Source organism: Talpa europaea, assembly GCF_964194135.1.
Source record: "Talpa europaea genome assembly, chromosome: 5".
In the NCBI taxonomy this organism is placed as follows: Eukaryota; Metazoa; Chordata; class Mammalia; order Eulipotyphla; family Talpidae; genus Talpa; species Talpa europaea.
In genome coordinates this window covers 143,396,205-143,413,609 of record NC_140071.1, presented here as the reverse complement: position 1 = coordinate 143,413,609, position 17,405 = coordinate 143,396,205, and the positions used below count along the sequence as shown (strand labels likewise).

The following is a 17,405-nucleotide window of genomic DNA, read 5'->3' as shown; positions in this document are numbered from 1 at the left end:
CCTGTTAAGTTTTAACATGTTCTCCCCTAAGTCACCTCCAATTTCCATTTGACTTCTTTGATCCATTGGTTCTTTAATTTCCACAAATTTGTGAACTTTCCAGTTTTAATTCTATTGTTGATGTCTAACTTCACCCTCTCCTGGTTAGAGAAGATACTTTGTATGATATTTATTGCCAATATGGATAAAAACACACCATCCAGCTACCTGCTTTCTGCACAGATCCAAAGACACCCCAAGTGGGGCCTCCCTGGTCGCCCAAGCCTTACTTCTCAGCCGCTATCAAGCTACCAGCAGCCACCGTGGCCGGCCTGAGTTCGATCCAGGCCAGGGAGCTGACCTATGGGGCGCAGCAGAGCTCGTCTGTCTCCCCGCTGCTCCCCTCAGCAGTGTTTCTCAGTGGATCTGGCTGTTCTGCTCCCCACTCTGTCTCTGGTGAGTGCCCTCACCCCCTCCCCACGCACCTGTGGCGTGTACCCCAGTCCTTGTATGCATAAGTCTTTAAAAATAAATAAATAGGGCCCTCCCCAGTGGCGCAGTAGGTTAAGCTCCATGCTGTGAAGCTGTCCGCAGCCTCTGCAGCGCGGGTTTGATTACCTGCCTGCCAGGGAGAAACCCACATGGCCTAACAGGCATCTCCTGTCTCCCCGCTGCTCCCCTCAGTAGTGTATTTGTCAATCTGCCTGTTCTGCTCCCCGCTCTGTCTCTGGTGAGTCCTCTCACCCCGCCCCTCTGGCCTGCACCCCAGCTCTTGTGCATAAATAAATAAAATAAATCTTTTAAAAAAAGAAACCAAAGACACGCACGTAAAAGGGTGGGAGAAGCTCCATGCAAACAGCAGCCAAAGAGCGCAGCGCTGGCTGAGAGGACGGCGCTGACACCGCCCGGCAGGCTCTCGCCGTCCATCGTGCCAACGTCCTGTGCGCGTGTGTCCTTGCGGGTGGGCGGCGAGCGCCGAGCCTGCCTGCTCGGGCAGATGGGTCCGGGTGTCCTCCTCTGCTCCCTTGGCTACTCCTGCTGGTGGCTCCTGCACTGCGCCGGGGGTGAAGTCCCAGCTGCCCGCGGCCCTGTTTCTTCCCGCGGCGCTGTCAGCCTCGCGGCATGGACTCACGTCTGCTTGCTGCGCTGAAGCTTTCGTTGGTGGACAATGTCCTCCTGCTCTGGGGACCACTGTGAATCAGAGGATGGAAGTGTCTGGTACTAGCATGGCTGCCCCCATGTCTTCTTGCAGGTCTTGCCGCGCCTCCAAGACGCTTGTTTAAGTCCTGTTGGCGCGGATGGTCCTGCGGGTCCTCCAGGCGCTGTCTGCGCGCGCTGGCATTTCTCCCGGGCATGGTTCCTGCTTTGGTTTCTCCGTCTTGTGACCCGCCTGTTTTTGTTGTTCACTGGACATTTGAACCTGATAATGTGGGGACTCTGGAAACAAGATGTTCCGCCTCCTCGGAGTTTGCTCTCTTGTCATGTTGTTCTCGACTCTTTGGTTGTTGCTGTCGGAGGTTGTCTCTGTGCTCAAGTACAAACCCGGGGGCTTTCCGGAGGGTTCACCTGAGCCTGTGTGATCACCGGCTGATTTTCCTGTTCATGCAATTGTTTTTAAAAGTCTTGTTTTTTGTTTGTTTGTTTTTCAAGTCTGGCTCACACAGGCGGCGGCGGCAAGCCAAGTGAGGGGAGAAAAGGCCTCAGAGCACGCGGCAGTCACTTCCACGCCGGGGAACCTGTGGGGGCAGCGAGATGGCTGCCTTCCCGGCTGCTTCTCGGCGGCCGGGGGCAGCCATCAGCCAGGCACAGCTCCCGAATCTGGAGGACAGAGGCTTCTTTTGTCACCCTCCCTCCACCCGCCGGGGCAGGCTGCCTGGGAACACGACCTGGGCGGGACGGGCAGTGCTCCAGGGTCAGGAGCCCAAATCTACCAAAGGAACTTCCGTTCACTGTCCAAGGCTCGCCCTGCGCTGTGCGCCTTCAGCGGGCTCCAGGGCTCCAAGGAGGGCCGCGCAGGCAGACGCTGCCGGCGCCCCTGCTGTCCAGGGGTGGGGGCTCACCTCACGGGGCTCACTTCTCTGTCACCGCTCAGATTCCTTCTTCATTCGGGCCATTTTACAGTGTGTTGTCTGTTCAGCTGAACTGTCTCAGCTCTGCTCCACATGAGTCCAACGGGCCTCTCCTGCCTAACTGGATTTCTAGAATTCTCTAGAATTTCTATTTGCCTGCCTGCCTGCCTGCCTTCCCTTCTTTATTATTCTTTTTTAATTTTATTTAATTTTTACATCATTTTTCATTTTTGCACAATGTATGCATTTTCATCTTTTTTTTTTTTTTAAATAGAGGCATGTTTTTTATTTATTTATTTAGTTTATTTGTTTGTTTTGTTTATACAAGCACTGGGTACAGTCAGAAGCTTGGGAGGGTGAGAGAATTCACCAGAGCCAGAGCGGGGAGCAGAGCAGGCAGAAGGACCGAAGGACACTGCTGAGGGGAGCAGCGGGCGGCAGGAGAGGTCTGCGCGCCATGCGGGACCCTCCTCCGGTGGCCGGGGAGCAGCCGGGGATCGAACTGGCGCCGCAGCCGCGGGCAGCTTCGCAACCCAGCACTCAACTGCTGCGCCACCTGGGAGGCCCTGCATTTTCATCTTGGTCGTAGTCCCCGTACAACTCCCACCCACCTTGTTTTGATCCAACTCCCTCCTCCACCCCGCGCCTCTGGCCTGTACCCCAGCTCTTGTATAAATAAAAAATAAATCTTAAAAAAAAAGAGCACCAGCACGTCTATGTTTATAGCAGCACTACTTACAATAGCGACGCTATGGAAACAACCCAAATGCCCCAAAACAGATGACTGGAGCAAGAAGATGCGGTCCATGTGCACGATGGAATGCTACTCAGCAATCAAAAGCTATTGGTTTGTTTTTCAAGCCTTACCTGTCACTTTTACTGGTTCTGTTCCCTTTCCTGACATTTTTAAGGTTCTTCTTAAAAACATGCTAAGTAGTGTTACTCCAAAACCTGCGTCTGGTCATTTCCGTGTTTCTCATCCCTTGGGGTCAATTCTTCTTGCCATCGGGGCCCAGGTGCGCGTGGCCTCTGCCCCACCCAGCGTCCGGACAGAGGGCTCGGGGGCTTCCAGGGCCAGGCCTGCCCGGAGGCTGCTTTCTCCCAGAGCGCATCCGAGTTTACTTCTGCCACTTGTCTGGTCATGACCCGCCCAGAACCCCGTAGAAACAATTTAAGTTTTCACATTTCTCGGTCAGTCAGTTAGCCGCACCATTCTGAGCCGAGCAAGCTTCTCAGGGACGGGCATTTTCTGCTTGTTCTTTGCCCCCAGGCGGCCCATCAGCCTACACCTGCCCTGCCTCCCCCCCTGCAGCGGGTGGTGGCCCGTGGGTGGCCCATGCATACCAGGGGTGGAGCGGAGCTGCTGGGCTGGAAGCCTCGGGCAAGTTCATCTGGCCTGAGCAAAGCCCCACTCTGACCCTGTGCCCTGCACCGCGCAGCCCCGCCTCCCCGAGGTGGTACCACAGTCTTCCCCTCTGACTCCCAGGCCACCAGGCCCCCTCTCAGCCCTACTCTGAGAAGGTGAGTGCAGGGGTGAGGTGAGGGCATCCTGAGTGCTAAGAGTTGGGGGTGAGGCCGTGAGGTGCGTCTGCTCTGGGAGGAGGTCCCTGAGACTGTGCAGGGGGACCCAAGGTGAGCACAAGTGGATGATCAGCCTCTCCGAGGGCCTGAGAGCTGGGGCCAAAGCCCCAGACCAGCACTGTGGCTCCAGGGGGCAGCAGCCAGGGAGAGAGAGGGGTTGTGGTTCTGTGTGTTGGGGTGGGGCGTCCCAGAGCTTCCAGGTATCACATCTCCCCGTCTGATCTCCAGCTCGATCTGGCTGAGCCACGGGGCGCAACGTCTGGCCCAGCCACAGTGTCCTGCCACCCCTGAGGTGGGAGTGCCTGGCCAGCTCCCTTCTGGACGCAGCCCTTGCGCTCCTAGTCCGTGCCCTCCAGCCTGCACCCCACACCCATCCACCCTGTGTCATCTGACTGCCCAGCTCTCTTCCATGCTGCAGGCACAGGGGGCCTCGAGAGACCTCAGATCCCGCCCTCCCCACGGGAGAGGACAGAGCGGACCCCAGCAGCCGGTGGGCGGTGCGGCTGGGGCAAGTATCCCTGCGCAGTGGAGGTGCTGCACCCCGACCCACCCAGCACAGTCAGCAGCACCTGGTCAGGTCCCTCTGGCAGGGCAGCCCTGGCTGCGTTGGCTGAAATGTGGAATGAGCCCAGAGTCCACTCCCGGGAGGGGAGGGCAAGCAGCTGGGCCAGTCACGCTGGCCCCGTGCAAGCCCCCACAGGCGGGGACTCTGACCCGCGCAGCCTGAGCCTGGATGACAGACACCCACGGCCCACTCATGGGCTCGCAGGGTCAATCCCATGGAGACAGGAAGCAGATAGTGGGCACCAGGGGCAGGGAGCTGCTGTCCAGCCACTAAGGTTCCAGCTGGCGGAGCTGAGGACGTCCTGGAGATGGGGGTGGTGCTGGCCAGTGGACACTCGAAGAGGCCTGACAGGGCGCACTGACATCACGTCCCTTCATCACGCTATAAAACAGCCCCGTGAGCCGAGGGCCTTCTGGCTGTCTCAGGGGACTGGCCCACATGGGCAGCAGCGCACGAGGGGCTGAAGACAGATGCCTGGCAGCTGGCACCAGGGCCGGGGAGGCCAGGCCTGCGGCAGGGTTCCCTGGCTCCTGGGCCTTGGGCCCAGCAGGTGGGGGCCAGCTGCCCTGGGGAGCGTGGGTTTTCCGGCTTGACTGGGGAGCACTTTTGGACACTCCCCTTGAGAGTCCACTCCTCTCAGGCCAGCGCTCAGGGGACAGCTGGCCATGGGCGATTGCAGGGGACAAGGCCAGGGACACGGTGTGGGCGAAGGGCTGGCCAGCAGAGCCCTGGGGCAGCAGAGGGGCGCCAGGGCCGATCGCTGGGCCTGGTCCACGAGTGTGCGTCGCCGGGGAGGGAGGGCGCAGGTAGGACCGGGCTCCGAGGAAGACCGGGGAGAGACTGGCCCGTGAGACAAGGAGGTGCTGGGGGTTGTTTTGTTTAAATGTGAAAAAAATCAGTCAAGGAGAAAGACGGGGGGGGGGGGGGGGGGGGGGCTGGGGGGGGCCGGGCGGCGCAAGTGGGTGCCCTGGGGGATGGGGAGGGCTGGGTGGGGGGAGAGGAAGCGCTGTGACCCGGCACCCAGGACTCAGGCAGCAGCGGGGGCCTCCCCCCAAGCTCTCGGTAGGGGCGCACGGGCGCAGAGCGGCGGGCTGGCTGCGAAGGGGGGGAAGGCCCGGAGGGGAAGCAGATTCCGGGGTGCGGGGGCCGGGAGGTGGGGCGCGAGCCCGACGCAGGCGCCGGACCAGCGACCCTTCCCGGTCCAGCGAGGCGGGGCCCGGCTTGGGCGCTCCGGACGCGGGGCCGAGCCAGGGCGCGGCGCGGACGCGGCGGTGCGCGGGCCGGGCCGGGCCGGGCCGGGCGGGCCGGGGGGGCCGGGCGGGCCGGGGGGCCGCAGCCCGGGGCAGCCCGCGCAAGGGCCTGTGCGCGCGGTGGCCGCGGGCGCGCGTGCCACCGTCCCGGAGCCGGCGACAGCCCCGCCCGGTCCCGCCTGCGGCGCCGAGCGCCGGCCCCGCGGGGCTGCGGCCAAAGCGGGGCGCGGAGACGCGCGCGTCCGGCCGGCTGCGGCCCCGCGTTCCCCGCGCCCCGGCCCCCCGCCCGGCCCGGCGCGGAGGCGGCCCTGCCCGCGCTGCCCTCGCCCCGGCCCGCGCCGGGCCCCGCCTGGGGGTCCCCGGGCCCCCCCAAACCCCGGGCCGCCGAGCTGCAGCCGCGGGCGCCGCGCCTTGGAGGGCCGCGCGGGCGCCGCCGCCTCCAGGCAGCCCTCCCGCCTGCCCGGCCCGCGGACGCGGACGAGGCCCCGGGGCGCGCGGGCCACGCGGGGCGCCCTCCCCTCGGCCCCTTTAAACGGGCCGCGCGCGCTCCGGTCTCCATGGCGACGCCGGCGCGCGGGCGGGGCGGGGCGCGCGAGGCGCATGCGCCGTGCCGAGCGCCTCCCCGCGCGGCTGTCGGGGTCGCAGCTCCGCGGTAGGGTGGGGTGCGGCTCGCCGGGCCCGCGCGCGGGGCGGGGCGGGGCGGGGCGGGTGCGGGGGGGGCGGGGTGCGCTGGGCCGGGGCGGGGGGCGGGCCGGGCTCGCGGCGCGGGGCGCGCTGACCCCCGGCTGGGGCCGCTCCTCCCCAGGCCATGGCGCCCCCGCACGCGCGCCGCCCCCCGCCGTCGCCGCCGCCGGGGCCGCTGCTGCTGCTGCTGCTGCTGCTGCTGCTGAGCGCCCGGGCCCGCGCCGAGCCCCCCGCCGGGAGCGCCGTCCCCGCGCAGAGTGCGTGCGCCGCGGCCGGGCGCGGGGGCCGGGGGGCCGGGGGGCCGGGGGGCCGGGGGGCGGGGGCGCGGGCCGGGGGGGCGGGGGGCGCGGGGGCCGGGGGGGGCGGGGGCGGGGGCGCGGGGGCCGGGGGGGGCGGGGGCGGGGGCGCGGGGGGGGCGGGGGGGGGCGGGGGTCCGGGGCGGGGGCGGGGGGGGGCGGGCCGGGCCGGGGGGGCCCTCGCCTGACCGCGCCCCCGCAGGCCGCCCGTGCGTGGACTGCCACGCGTTCGAGTTCATGCAGCGCGCCCTGCAGGACCTGCGCAGGACGGCCCGCAGCCTGGACGCGCGGGTGAGCCCCTGGCCGGCGCCCCCCCCCCCCCCCGTGCTGGCCCCGGTTACCCTCGGAGCGCGGGCAGGTCCCCGACATCCCTAGCGCCCCGTTCCCAGCCGCAGCCCGGGGCCTTGACCCCGCCCCGGGGAGACGGCGGCCCCGGCCCTGGGGGGGCGGCCAGTCGCGGACCGAGCGCTCCCGGCCAGGCCGGCGAAGTCCGCGCGCGGCGAGCCGAGCCGGCGGCCCAGGCTGTGTCCGCGGTGCCAGCTCCGCGCTCGCTCGGGTCATCCTGAGTAGTCGGAGACCTGTACCCTCCCGCCCAGGGGGCGTCTCCTGCTATGCCGGTGGGGCCCCAGAAGCCCCCAGAAGCGGCCGGCCGTCCCCTGGGCGAGTGCGGGAGGGAGTCAGACCCCTGAGAAGAGAAGGCGGGGAAGGAAAAGCGGCTGGGCTGCGGGTGGTGGCCCGGGCCCCCGGCCGGGAGATGAGGCCCTGAGGAGCCCCCGCCTGGCTTTGCAGACCGAGACCCTCCTCCTGCAAGCCGAGCGCCGCGCCCTGTGTGCCTGCTGGCCCCCCGGCAGCTGAGGACCGCGCAGCCCTGCCCGCCAATAAACTCATGACCCGGCCAGCCTGTGTCCTGTCTTCCTGCTCTGACCGCCAGAGCCCGCACACAGCCCTCTCGCCTCAGTTTCCCCAGCCGGCCCTGCAGCGCCCGCCCCAGTGGTGTGGGCCTGGCCTGCTCCCGGCCCGCGGGCCCTGGTTTCAGGTGGGGGGAGTGTCCACTGGCCTGGCTCACCCTGGCGCTGAGCCTCCCAGGCTCCTCCTCAGTGCCCCGTGGCCAGAGCTCCCTGGGCCCAGGAGCTTCAGGCAGCAGCTCCTCTGGGCACGGAGGCCGGGACCCCTCTCCACCGCCGCCTCCCGCAGCCCGGGCGGCCCTGGGGCACAGGGACTCCCAGGTGGGCACCGCCGTGCTCCCTCCTGTCAGCAGAGCAGAGCTGTGAGCCCTCAGTGCCCAGCTCTGGCAGAGCAGGCCTTCCTGGGCCCCCAGGGTCCCCCCCATCCCGTGGCCTCCCAAACCCCGCCTGTGCCCAGCCCTGTGGTCAGTGCTTTTCTGGCTAGAAGCGCCCGGCCACAGGCTTTGGGACCCCAGGCAACAAGCTGGAGTCCTTCCTGGGCCCTGGGGGATGGCTGGATGTGGGGGCCATGATGCCAACCCGGACAGGCCTGGGGGTGCGGGTCTCAACTGCCCTCATGTCCAGACCCGAGGGGTGTACAGTGGGGGGCCCTCCGGCCCTGGACCCCCTGACAGGGCGCTGGGAGGGGGCAGGCGTGGGGCGCGCAGGTACCTTCAAGGGCATGTCCCGGGGGGCCCTGTCGGCTGGGAGGGCGGATGTGGCCTGGGTTCTGGGCTTGGTTTGCCAGATTTAGGGAGACACAGATCAAGGGGTTCTTTTTCGTGTGAAAAGCGGCAGTCCTGTCCAGGGCAGGTACGGTCCCTGGAATATGGGGACATCCACGCTGAAAATTATTCCTTGTTTATCCCAAATTAAAATTTCAGTGGAAATGCTTACTTTTCGGGCAGTCAGCCCGGGCACAAATTGGGGTCTCTATCCTGTAGAGGATGGGGACCTCGGGAATGCTTGCCTCAGAAAGCTAGGGAGGTAACTGCGGGGGGCGGGGGGCTGCCTTGCACAGCTGCTTCCCGAGTGCCCTCTGGGTGCCCCCAGCCGCGGGGGTGCGGGGGCAGCATGGCGGAGAACAGCCCGGGAGCCAAAGGGGAGAAGGGTCAGGGCGTGCCAGAGGGGTGAGACCCGGGGAATCCCTGTTGTGTTTGGGGTGGAGCCAGCAGGGATTTGGGGAGGGTCGAGGAAGGGAGTGGCCGGGCAGGAAGGCACTGGCCGGGGTGGGCTTGCGGGGTGTCTTGAGCAGAGAAGCCTAGGAGGCAACTGGACGGACAGGCCTGGGAGGGGCTGGAGGGAGCTGGTGGGAGCTGGTGGGAGGTGGTGCCCAGGCCCTGTAGCCTGAGTGTGGACAGAGGAAAGGTGGTGCTGATGGCATGAGGGCACCCTGCCAGGGGGCAGGTCAGCATGTCATGCTACTGAGGTCAAACAAGGACACTGGACTTGGCCACTCTGGTCACTGTTGACCTTGGCAAGAGCAGTCATTTGGGGGTGGGGGAGGCAGAATGGGGGGCTCGGAGGAGCGGAGAGAGCCAGCTGGACAACTGTGAGGAGTGTGGCCTGTGTGGTGGGTGCCAGAGGTGGCGCCCAGGGCTGGCTTGCCTGGGCAAGCCTGGGTGGGGCCCGCGTCATCTCTGGGATAGCTTTCGTTTTTCCTGGAGTTTGTGTTGGCCTTGTTGCCCCTGCCCCACTGCCTGCAGCGCTCCTGCGCTTGCGTGCTCTGCTCGGGGAGCACCCCCAGGTCTGGCCCTCCCCTGCCTCTCAGCCTCCACCACCCTTCCGTCTGGAGACGTTGCCTCCCAGGCCCTGAGTCATCGGCTCCCTGTGTCTTCAAGGAGCCCCCGGAAAACAGGGCTGCAAGGGAACCAGCTCCTCCTGCCTCAGGGGCACCCGGACCCTCACCCCACCTCGCCTGCTCTGCCCGTCTCTCTGCTGCGGGGGTTGTCTGTGGGACCCCGCGGCAGGCCTGCAGTGCAAAGCCCCAGGGGCAGGCTTTGTTCTCTCCAGGCCCAAAGCCTGATGGCCGCCCTGGGCCCAGCGGAGGGGAAGATGGCGGCACAGCGCCTGGCTTGTGGCCGTGGCCGCAGGCGGCAGGACGACAGGGGCCCTGTCTGCGCCACTGGACAGGGTGGCCACTGGACAGGGTGGCGTGCCTGCGGCCTCTGGTCCTCGGGGCTTCTGCTGCTGCCCTTGTGGCACTGGCCTCCCTTCCCTTCCCCCGGCCTCTTGGCTCTTCCTGGGGACTCCTGGCCTTGCCCCAGCGCGCCCCAGCATCCCAGCTCCCGCGCCTTGGAGGAGGCCCGCGTCTGGGGGGCTGCAGGACCCTCCCCTGGGGCGCTGCTCCGAGGAGCGCCCTGCCAGGGCGCGCCGGGCCCTGGTCCTCCCTGGGGAACTCAGGGCGAGGCCGGGTGGGCGAGCAGGGCCTCCGGGCACAGACTGCGGGGCAGGCAGGGCCCCGGCTGCTCCCTGCCCTGCGCCCCACGGGCCTGCCCCTGCCTAGGCGGGCCCCGGGCGGCGAGGAGGGGCAGGAGGGCACCGAGCCAGGCCCGGGCCGCCCTGCTCCGGGCGGGGCGTCAGGCCGCCGCAGCTTCCCGGCTGGGCACGGGTGCCGCCGCCTCCCGGCCGTCCAGCGAGGGCCCGGGGTGGCCGTCCCGCCGCCAGCCTTTCAGGGACGGGGGTGGGGGGTGCAGGGTGACGCGCGGCGAGGCCGGCCCGGAGCCCCCGTGGCCAGGCGGGCTGGGCTCTGCCCCAGGCCCCTCCCCCCGGCTCCGGCCCGGCCCCGCCGGCCCCTCCCCCAGCAGCGGGTCCAAGCGCCCAGCCGGGCCGCGGGGTGGGGGTCGCCGCCCACGGGCCCTGAGGGCCGCGGTGTCCCCAGGGGCGCCCGGGAAGGCGCGTTCTGGAAGGTCGCGGCCGGGCGGGGGGCCCCCCGCGGTGGGCCGGTTGACTCCCGAGTCCGGGTCCTCCGCGCCCCACCGCCCCGAGGCCGCGCCGCAGCCCCGCTGCCCAGTCCCCGGGCCCCGGCCCGGCCCGGCCCGGCCCGGCCGCGCGCGGCCCACGTGCGCCGAGCGTCCTCCGCCGGCCCCGGGAGCCCGGCCGGGCGGGGAGAGGCCGGGCGGCCACCGCCCCCCCAGGCCCCGCGGGCGGGGCGCAGCGGCGGCGGCCGGGCGCGCGGGCGGAGGACGCGGCGGGAGCCCCGAAGCACCTGCACCGAGACCGCGGGGCGCATGCGCGGGCCGGGAGGGCGGGGGCCGAGCCGGGAGGGGTCCTGCGCCCCGCACCCCGCGGCGGGCGGCGGGCGGCGGGCGGCGGGTGTCGGGCCGCGGGGGGGCTGCGCCGCGCCGGGGCGCGCGGGGCGGCGGGCGGCGCCGGCCTCGACCTCGCGCGCAGCGGGTTCCCACGGCCGCGGCCCGGGTGGGGGCGCGGGCGCCCGGGGCGCCCCTCCCCGGGGCCCGGCTCGGCGCCCAGACAGGGGGGCGGGGTCGCGAGGCCGCCCCGGAGGGGGACCCGCTTGCGCGGGCGGGCGGCGGCGGCCGCGTCGGGGGCTCCCGCGGGCGCGGCGCCGCCTCCGGGCGGGGCGCCCCGGCCGCGCGCCCCCCGCGGCCGGCGGCGCCCCCGGGCCGCCCCGTCGCACCGGCCGGCCGCGGCGCAGCGCGGAGCGCGCCGCCCCCAGATCACATGGCGACCCGCGCAGCCAATGCAGTGGACGCTAGGACCCTGCGCCCGGCCGCGCCGCCGCGTTATAAGCGCTTCTCCAAGATGCGGCGCAGCTGCCCGCGCGCGCCCCGGCCGCCCGCGCTCGCCCCGCGCCCCTGAGCCGCCGCCCCGCGGGCCCGAGGGCGCCGCGCCCCTGCCCCGCGCCGGCCGCGCCCCCCCGGCCGCGTCCCCGCGCCGCCCGGCCGGGTGCATGCAGTGTGGGCCCCCCGACATGGTCTGCGAGACGAAGATCGTGGCCGCCGAGGACCATGAGGCGCGGCCGGGGGCCCCGAAGGACGCGCGGCGCGCCGCCGCCGGAGCCCGGTGGCCCCCGCGGCCCGCCGCGCCCCCGCCCGCGCCCGCGCCCGGCCCCCAGCCCCGGGGCGGCGCGGGGGGCGCGGGGCCGCCGGGGGGGCGCGGGGTGCACATCCGCGAGTTCCGCGCGGCCGAGCAGGAGGCGGCGCGCCGCATCTTCTACGACGGCATCATGGAGCGCATCCCCAACACGGCCTTCCGCGGCCTGCGGCAGCACCCGCGCGCGCAGCTGCTCTACGCCCTGCTGGCCGGTCAGTGCGCGCCCGCGCCCCCGGGCCCCCGCGCGCCCGGCCCCCCCGCGTCCCCGGACCCCCGCGCCCCCGGCCCCCCCGCGGCCCCGGCCCCCCGCGCGCCCGGACCCCCGCTCCCCCGGACCCCCGCGCGCCCGGACCCCCGCGCCCCCGGCCCCCCCGCGCGCCCGGACCCCCCGCTCCCCCGGACCCCTGCGCGCCCGGACCCCCCGCTCCCGGACCCCCGCGCCCCCGGACCCCCCGCGCGCCCGGACCCCCCGCTCCCCCGGACCCCTGCGCGCCCGGACCCCCGCGCCCGGACCCCCGCGCCCCCGGACCCCCGCGCCCCCGGACCCCCGCGCCCCCGGACCCCCGCGCACCCCGCGGCGTTGGCGGGGCCGGCCCGGGCGTGGGAACGGGCGCCGCCGCGGGCGGCCCGGGTGGGGGCGGGGCGCGGGCGCCTGTCATCCCCGCGGGGCCGCCCTCGTGCGGGGCCGGGGCGCGCGGGGGGGGGGCGGGGGGCGCGCAGCCTTTGCGCAGAGGCCCGGCCGCGGCCGCACGAGCTGCGGGAGGCCCGGGCGCCGCGCCAAGGTCACGCGGCCGGGCCCGACGGGGCAGCGCCCGCTCCGCGGCCGGCAGGGGGAGGACAGCCCGGCGGGGGCCCGCGCGCTGGCCGGACGCGGCCCCAGGGGCAGGGGCGGGGGCGGGCCGGGCCCGGCTCAGGCGCGCCTCTGCCCGCAGTGCTCTGCTTCGCGCTGACCCGCTCGCTGCTGCTCACCAGCCTGGTGCCGGCCGCGCTGCTGGGCCTGCGCTACTACTACAGCCGCAAGGTGGTCCTCGCCTACCTGGACTGCGCGCTGCACACGGACATGGCGGACATCGAGCGCTACTACATGAAGCCCCCGGGTGAGCCCTCGCCGCCCTCCGGCCTGGTGCCGAGGGGGCTCCGGCCAGCGCGCGCAGTGCCGCGGCCCGGCAGGCTGCGGGGACAGACCCGGCCCTGCCGCGCGGCTCCCCAGCGTGCCCGGCCCGCGCCCTGCCCTCCGCAGGCCGGTGCTGACGGCCGGGCGCGGGGCTGCTGGAGGTCTCACCCTCCCGCCCGCCTGTGGCTGCGGGGCTGGCCGGGAGTGCCAGGGCCCTGGGCGGAGGGGACTCTGCGGGGGGCCGGGCGAGGGTAGAGGCGGCGGAGGGGCAGAGAGAACCCTGGGAGCGCGGGATCCCCCAGGTCAGGAGGGAGGATCCGGCCACCCACACCGGCCTCCTGCCCAGGGCAGGTTGGACCTGGTCCCAGGGCAGGCTGAGTCCTGGGGCACGGCCACTTGGGTCTCTCCAGCCTTTGTGGGGGGCGAGGCCTTCTGGGTGCGGGGGTGTCCCCAGCTGGCAGAGCTGGGACGGTTGGTTCGGGTCAGGTGGGGGCCCCGTGTGTGCCAGGGGAGGGCAGCTGGGACAAGCGGGGCGAGGCGCCCCGTGTGAGGGGGCCCCGGCACTGCCAGCCGCTGTGCCGTCAGTGTTGGTCACCCCGCGAGCCCAGGCCCTCCGCACCCCGGGGCAGACCTGGCACCTCACAGCCCCGAGTCCACGCTGCCTGGCTCCGTCTGGTCCAAAGAGACCCACACGGCACCAGCAGCACGGGTGGGGGGGCAGGGCTCGGGCGGGGCTGCTCCTCTGTGGGGACCCCCCTCCCCGGCCTGCGGCCCCCTCCTCACTCCGCGCCTCCTGGGGCCTCTCTCGGCCCTCCTGCCCCGCTCGGGCTGTGATTGGGCCAGGCGGTGGGTGGCTTTGGCCTGGCCCCCGGGCTGTCTGCCCAGGAGAGGCTCAGGTCAGTGGGGGTCACAGCAGTACCACGGCCGTCCTCGGTCTCCCACTGGATTTCTGAAGCGTCCTCTGTGCCAGGAGCTGCCTCTAGTGTCCTGACATGGGGCCCACGGGGCTCCCAGGGGCGTGGGTGCCCCAGAGGTGGCCCCACTGTCCCCGCCTGCCTCAGCCCCGCTCCAGGAGTCCTTTTGGGTCTCCCTCCTGGCTGCTCTCCAATCCTGGGGTGTCGAGTTTGGTGGGACCCAGGTATCTGGGTCGGCAGGTCGGCTGGCTGGGCATTTGGCCTGGGGGAGCTGGCGGGGCCCTCGGCTGAGGCCCGGCCAGCCCTGGGTCCCCGGGGAGGGCTGCAGCCTGGAGCCTCCCCGGCTGCTGTCAGACCCAGGGGCCGGCCACGAGTGGGCAGCAGGGTGGCTGTCCGTGCCCTGACGCCCTGTCTTCCGCAGGCTCCTGCTTCTGGGTGGCCGTGCTGGACGGCAACGTGGTGGGCATCGTGGCGGCGCGGGCCCACGAGGCGGACAACACAGTGGAGCTGCTGCGCATGTCAGTGGACGCCCGCTTCCGTGGCAAGGGCATCGCCAAGGCGCTGGGCCGCAAGGTGCTGGAGTTCGCGCTGCTGCACAACTACTCCGCCGTGGTGCTGGGCACGACGGCCGTCAAGGTGGCTGCCCACAAGCTCTACGAGTCGCTGGGCTTCAGACACATGGGCTCGAGTGACCACTATGTGCTGCCCGGCATGACCCTCTCGCTGGCCGAGCGCCTCTTCTTCCAGGTCCGCTACCACCGCTACCGCCTGCAGCTTCGCGAGGAGTGACCGGCCCTGCCCGCCCGCCCGCGGCCACCCCCTCAGCGCTGCGCTGGGCCTCCCCTCCCAACACCACGCGATCGGGCCTCCAGCTGGTTCCCGGGAAGTGGGGCTGTCGCTCCAGTGCTTGCAGCCCCCGCCCCTTGTCCTGCCCGGCCTGCCAGGGCTGTCCCTGGAGAGACCCAGCCCCGAAGGCCTGGCTGCCGGCGCTGGCTCGAGGGGTGCCCCCGGCCCATGGCCCCGGGGAAGGTTCCCCAAGCACAGCGCCTCTGCCGCGAGCCCGTCCGGCAGACCCCTGGTCGCCAGCCAGGCTGTGGCCGGGCCATGGTGCCGGCTAGGCTGGCTGCGGGCCTGCTTCGCTCTGCATGCGAGGGTGTGCGGGCTGCAGCATGCCGCATGCCCACAGCCCCCGCCCGCCGCCCTGCCAGCCTGGACCCAGGCGGTGTGAATCCCGGCCCGCGCCCCGCCGCCGCGGGGCCGCCCGCCCGCCCCGGCTTCTCCTTGTCGGCTTCGCTTCGCCTGTCTCCCCCTCGGCCCCTGCCCCGGCTTGGCCGACGGGCGTCAGCACCCAGGTGGGGTCCCGGAGCAGCCTGGTGCACGGCTGTGCCGGGCCTTTCAGGACAGCTGGGGGGCAGGGCTGGGGTCCCCTCCCAGGCACCAGCTCCACCCTGATGGCCTCTCCCAGACCCTAGGCCCTTCCTGTCCCGCGGCCGGCGGGCCCTGCCCCGAGAGAATCTTCACCAACCCAGGCGGCTGCCAGCGCCACTGAGCCCACAGCTTCTCCTAGCCTGAAACCGACCCAGTTTTCACTCCGTTACGTAGACAGAATAGCACCTGCATGACTTAACTCTTGGGACTCACGGGAGTCTACCCCTCACCCGCCCGGGGCGCGGCACGCGCGCTGCTGCGGCCCGCCGGGCGGGGGGGGTGGCCGGGCGGGCGGAGGGCCGCGGGGCTTGGCATCTGGAGGGAGACCCTGGTGCTCTCCCCCGGGAGAGCATTCCTGGTTTGGAGGCGGCTCTGGGCCACCCCTGTCCAGGGCTTTGGGGGCCGAGGGGAGGCGCAGCACGTTCCCCGGAGCCCTGGTGGGGGAGCCGGCGCGGCCCTGACAGGCGTGTCCCGTCCGCGAGCCTGCGGGCTGGCGACTGGGGTCTGGCCTCCTCCCTCGGTCAGGGCGGGAGCTCCGGCGAGGGGCGGCCCGGGGGGAAGGCGGTTGGCAGCGCCTGCATGTCTGGCTGCCAGCCGGGCCTGGCCGCGGCGGTGGCCGAGGGCACGATGGCCCCGACCTGCCATGGGGGGTGCGGCGGGGGGCGCGGCCGGCACAGCGGGCCCCGAGCTGGGTCCCAGGTGCGGGGCCTTCGTGAGGGGCACTCGGAGAGCAGGCGAGAGGCCCCGGACCGTCTCCGAGACACCGGCCAGCCCTGTACAGCCCCTTCCCCTGTACATTCCTCCCTGGTGGGCCCGGCCCCGCTCGGGGACGGGAGTTTTGTAGACTGTACAGAAATCGGCACCCTATTTTCTTGCAGTTCTCAGATTTTGTTAATCTGGATTATACAGACAGACGTAAAGTGTTTTAGCAAAACGGAAACAGTCGTGCCTTCTTCCTCTCTGCTCGGTTGTGCTCTGGCTCGGGGCGGCCGTAGTCGGCGTGGGGCGTGCTGGGGGCTGTGTGGGTCAGCATGATGGGCTGGGCCCTGCCTGGTGTAGTTGGGGGTCCCGCCAGTGTCCCCCGAGCCGGTGCCCGTGGAGGCTACGTGGCCACTGGACTCACTGGGGCCGGGACGGCCTGGAGGATCCTGGGGCAGCCAGCGGCAGCTGCTGGCAGGGGCGTGGCCCGCTCCTGTCCTGCTGGCGTCTGGAGGAGCGCTGGGCTCGCCTCATCTTCGGGGTGGTCCCGGGGGTGGAGGCTGGCCTGACCCCGACATTCCTGTGCTGCCCCTCTGCTGCTGCCAGGATTCAGGGGAGACGGCGGGGGGCCCAGGCCTGGAGCGACTGCCGGCTGCTGGGGTGGGCAGGGGCACCTGTGTGCCCAGAGGCTGGCATGGGCTGGGCCAGGACAGGCCTCACCTGCAGGTGGGCTGGGCCAGCGCCTCAGGGCCTCCCACCTGGCGGAGGCCGGGCCTGCCAGGGGCGCATCCGCCACCTCCACCCACAAACACACCGTGACGTGTGGATTTTACACGTTTGCGGAGATTCCGATGTCTCTTGTACCTCTGGCTTGTCCTCGGGGGTCTGCGCAGCGGCGCATGCGTGTGGCGCGTCTGGGTTGGCTGGCCCTGGCCCCTGCCTGCCTCCGGAGCTGCCGATGGCCACCAGGTGAGGCCAGGACAGCAGCGTGGCTGGCACCTGCCTCAAGGGCTGAGGCTCCTAGGACTGCCGTTGGCGGTGGGAGAGCCTGGTTTGGGAGCAGAGGGCGAATGTTCCAGAGCACCCGAGAGCCGAGCCGGGGACACACACCTAAGGGGCAGCGGAGGGCCTGCCCCTCTGGACAGCCAGAGCTGCTGCGCCTGGCTCTTTTCCGGGTTCCGCGGCCGGCCTGGCCAGGGAGGGCGGTCCGTGAGCCAGGCCAGCTGTGCGGGCTGCGGGGCCTTTCGACTCCCCCAGGCCCAGCCTGTCTTCGCGGGCTGGGAGCCCGAGCCTGTGAGGTCCTGGGCAGCCCCCTCCGGCTCTGGACACCCCTCAAGCCCTCAGAGGACAGGGCGGGCAGAGCCTGGGTCTGACCCAGGTCTTATTATACAGCCAGGTCTTGGGCGGCGCGGCCACTCTACGGAGGGGACAGGCACGTGTGGCCTGAGCCTGGGCCCCGCTAAGGCACTCGGGTCGCAGCTTGGCGTGTGCTGCCCACCGCCCGTGCCCACGCGGGGGCGCCTGGGAACCCCAGGGGTGCCTGCTCCCTGCTTGCAGGCCCTCGGGCTGACGCTCCTGGGGGCTGAGTCCTGGGTGGAGGTGGGCGGACCGGGGTGTGTTGCTTGGAGGTGGGGTGCCGTGCGCTGCGTGGCTCGTAACAGCAATAATTAGCCACTTCGCAGAAGGGGCGTGGCCTGGGCTGGGCCCGGTGCCATGCGGGCTGGTGTGGGGCTCGCGGGTGGTGGCAGGGAGGGCACCGGTAGTAGCCAGCAGGGCAGCGGGCCACAGTGGCGCCCCTTCCCCTCAGGGGCCGGTGCACGGGCGCTGGG

The 17,405-nt window shown here is 71.2% G+C and overlaps 2 protein-coding genes across 6 annotated transcripts; both read left to right on the top strand.

Annotated features, from left to right (window-relative positions):
- Positions 1-4,897: 4,897 nt before the first annotated feature.
- NICOL1 (NELL2 interacting cell ontogeny regulator 1) lies at positions 4,898-7,321 on the top strand. 5 transcript variants are annotated; one of them, XM_084233254.1, is made up of 4 exons: positions 4,898-5,000; positions 6,250-6,385; positions 6,627-6,715; positions 7,214-7,321. In XM_084233254.1, the coding sequence occupies exons 2-4, from the start codon at positions 6,253-6,255 to the stop codon at positions 7,277-7,279; spliced, it is 288 nt and encodes a 95-aa protein (XP_084089380.1). In that variant the 5' UTR covers positions 4,898-5,000; positions 6,250-6,252; the 3' UTR covers positions 7,280-7,321. The 5 variants fall into 5 exon arrangements, with proteins under 5 accessions (XP_084089380.1, XP_084089379.1, XP_084089377.1 ...); XM_084233253.1 differs by having other exon boundaries at positions 5,000-5,054; XM_084233251.1 differs by lacking the exon at positions 4,898-5,000 and adding an exon at positions 5,204-5,256.
- Positions 7,322-11,278: 3,957 nt separating this feature from the next.
- NAT8L (N-acetyltransferase 8 like) lies at positions 11,279-14,238 on the top strand (the record flags this gene model as incomplete). The annotated part of the gene is made up of 3 exons (XM_084234119.1): positions 11,279-11,633; positions 12,354-12,518; positions 13,871-14,238. The coding sequence occupies 3 exons, from the start codon at positions 11,279-11,281 to the stop codon at positions 14,236-14,238; spliced, it is 888 nt and encodes a 295-aa protein (XP_084090245.1).
- Positions 14,239-17,405: the final 3,167 nt, after the last annotated feature.

Excerpts from the sequence above, each read along its gene's own strand:
- NICOL1 (XM_084233254.1), top strand. The coding sequence starts at position 6,253 with ATGGCGCCCCCGCACGCGCGCCGCCCCCCGCCGTCGCCGCCGCCGGGG. Across the intron at positions 6,386-6,626 it reads GAGCGCCGTCCCCGCGCAGA|GCCGCCCGTGCGTGGACTGC; the intron begins GTGCGTGCGCCG and ends GCGCCCCCGCAG. Across the intron at positions 6,716-7,213 it reads CCCGCAGCCTGGACGCGCGG|ACCGAGACCCTCCTCCTGCA; the intron begins GTGAGCCCCTGG and ends CTGGCTTTGCAG.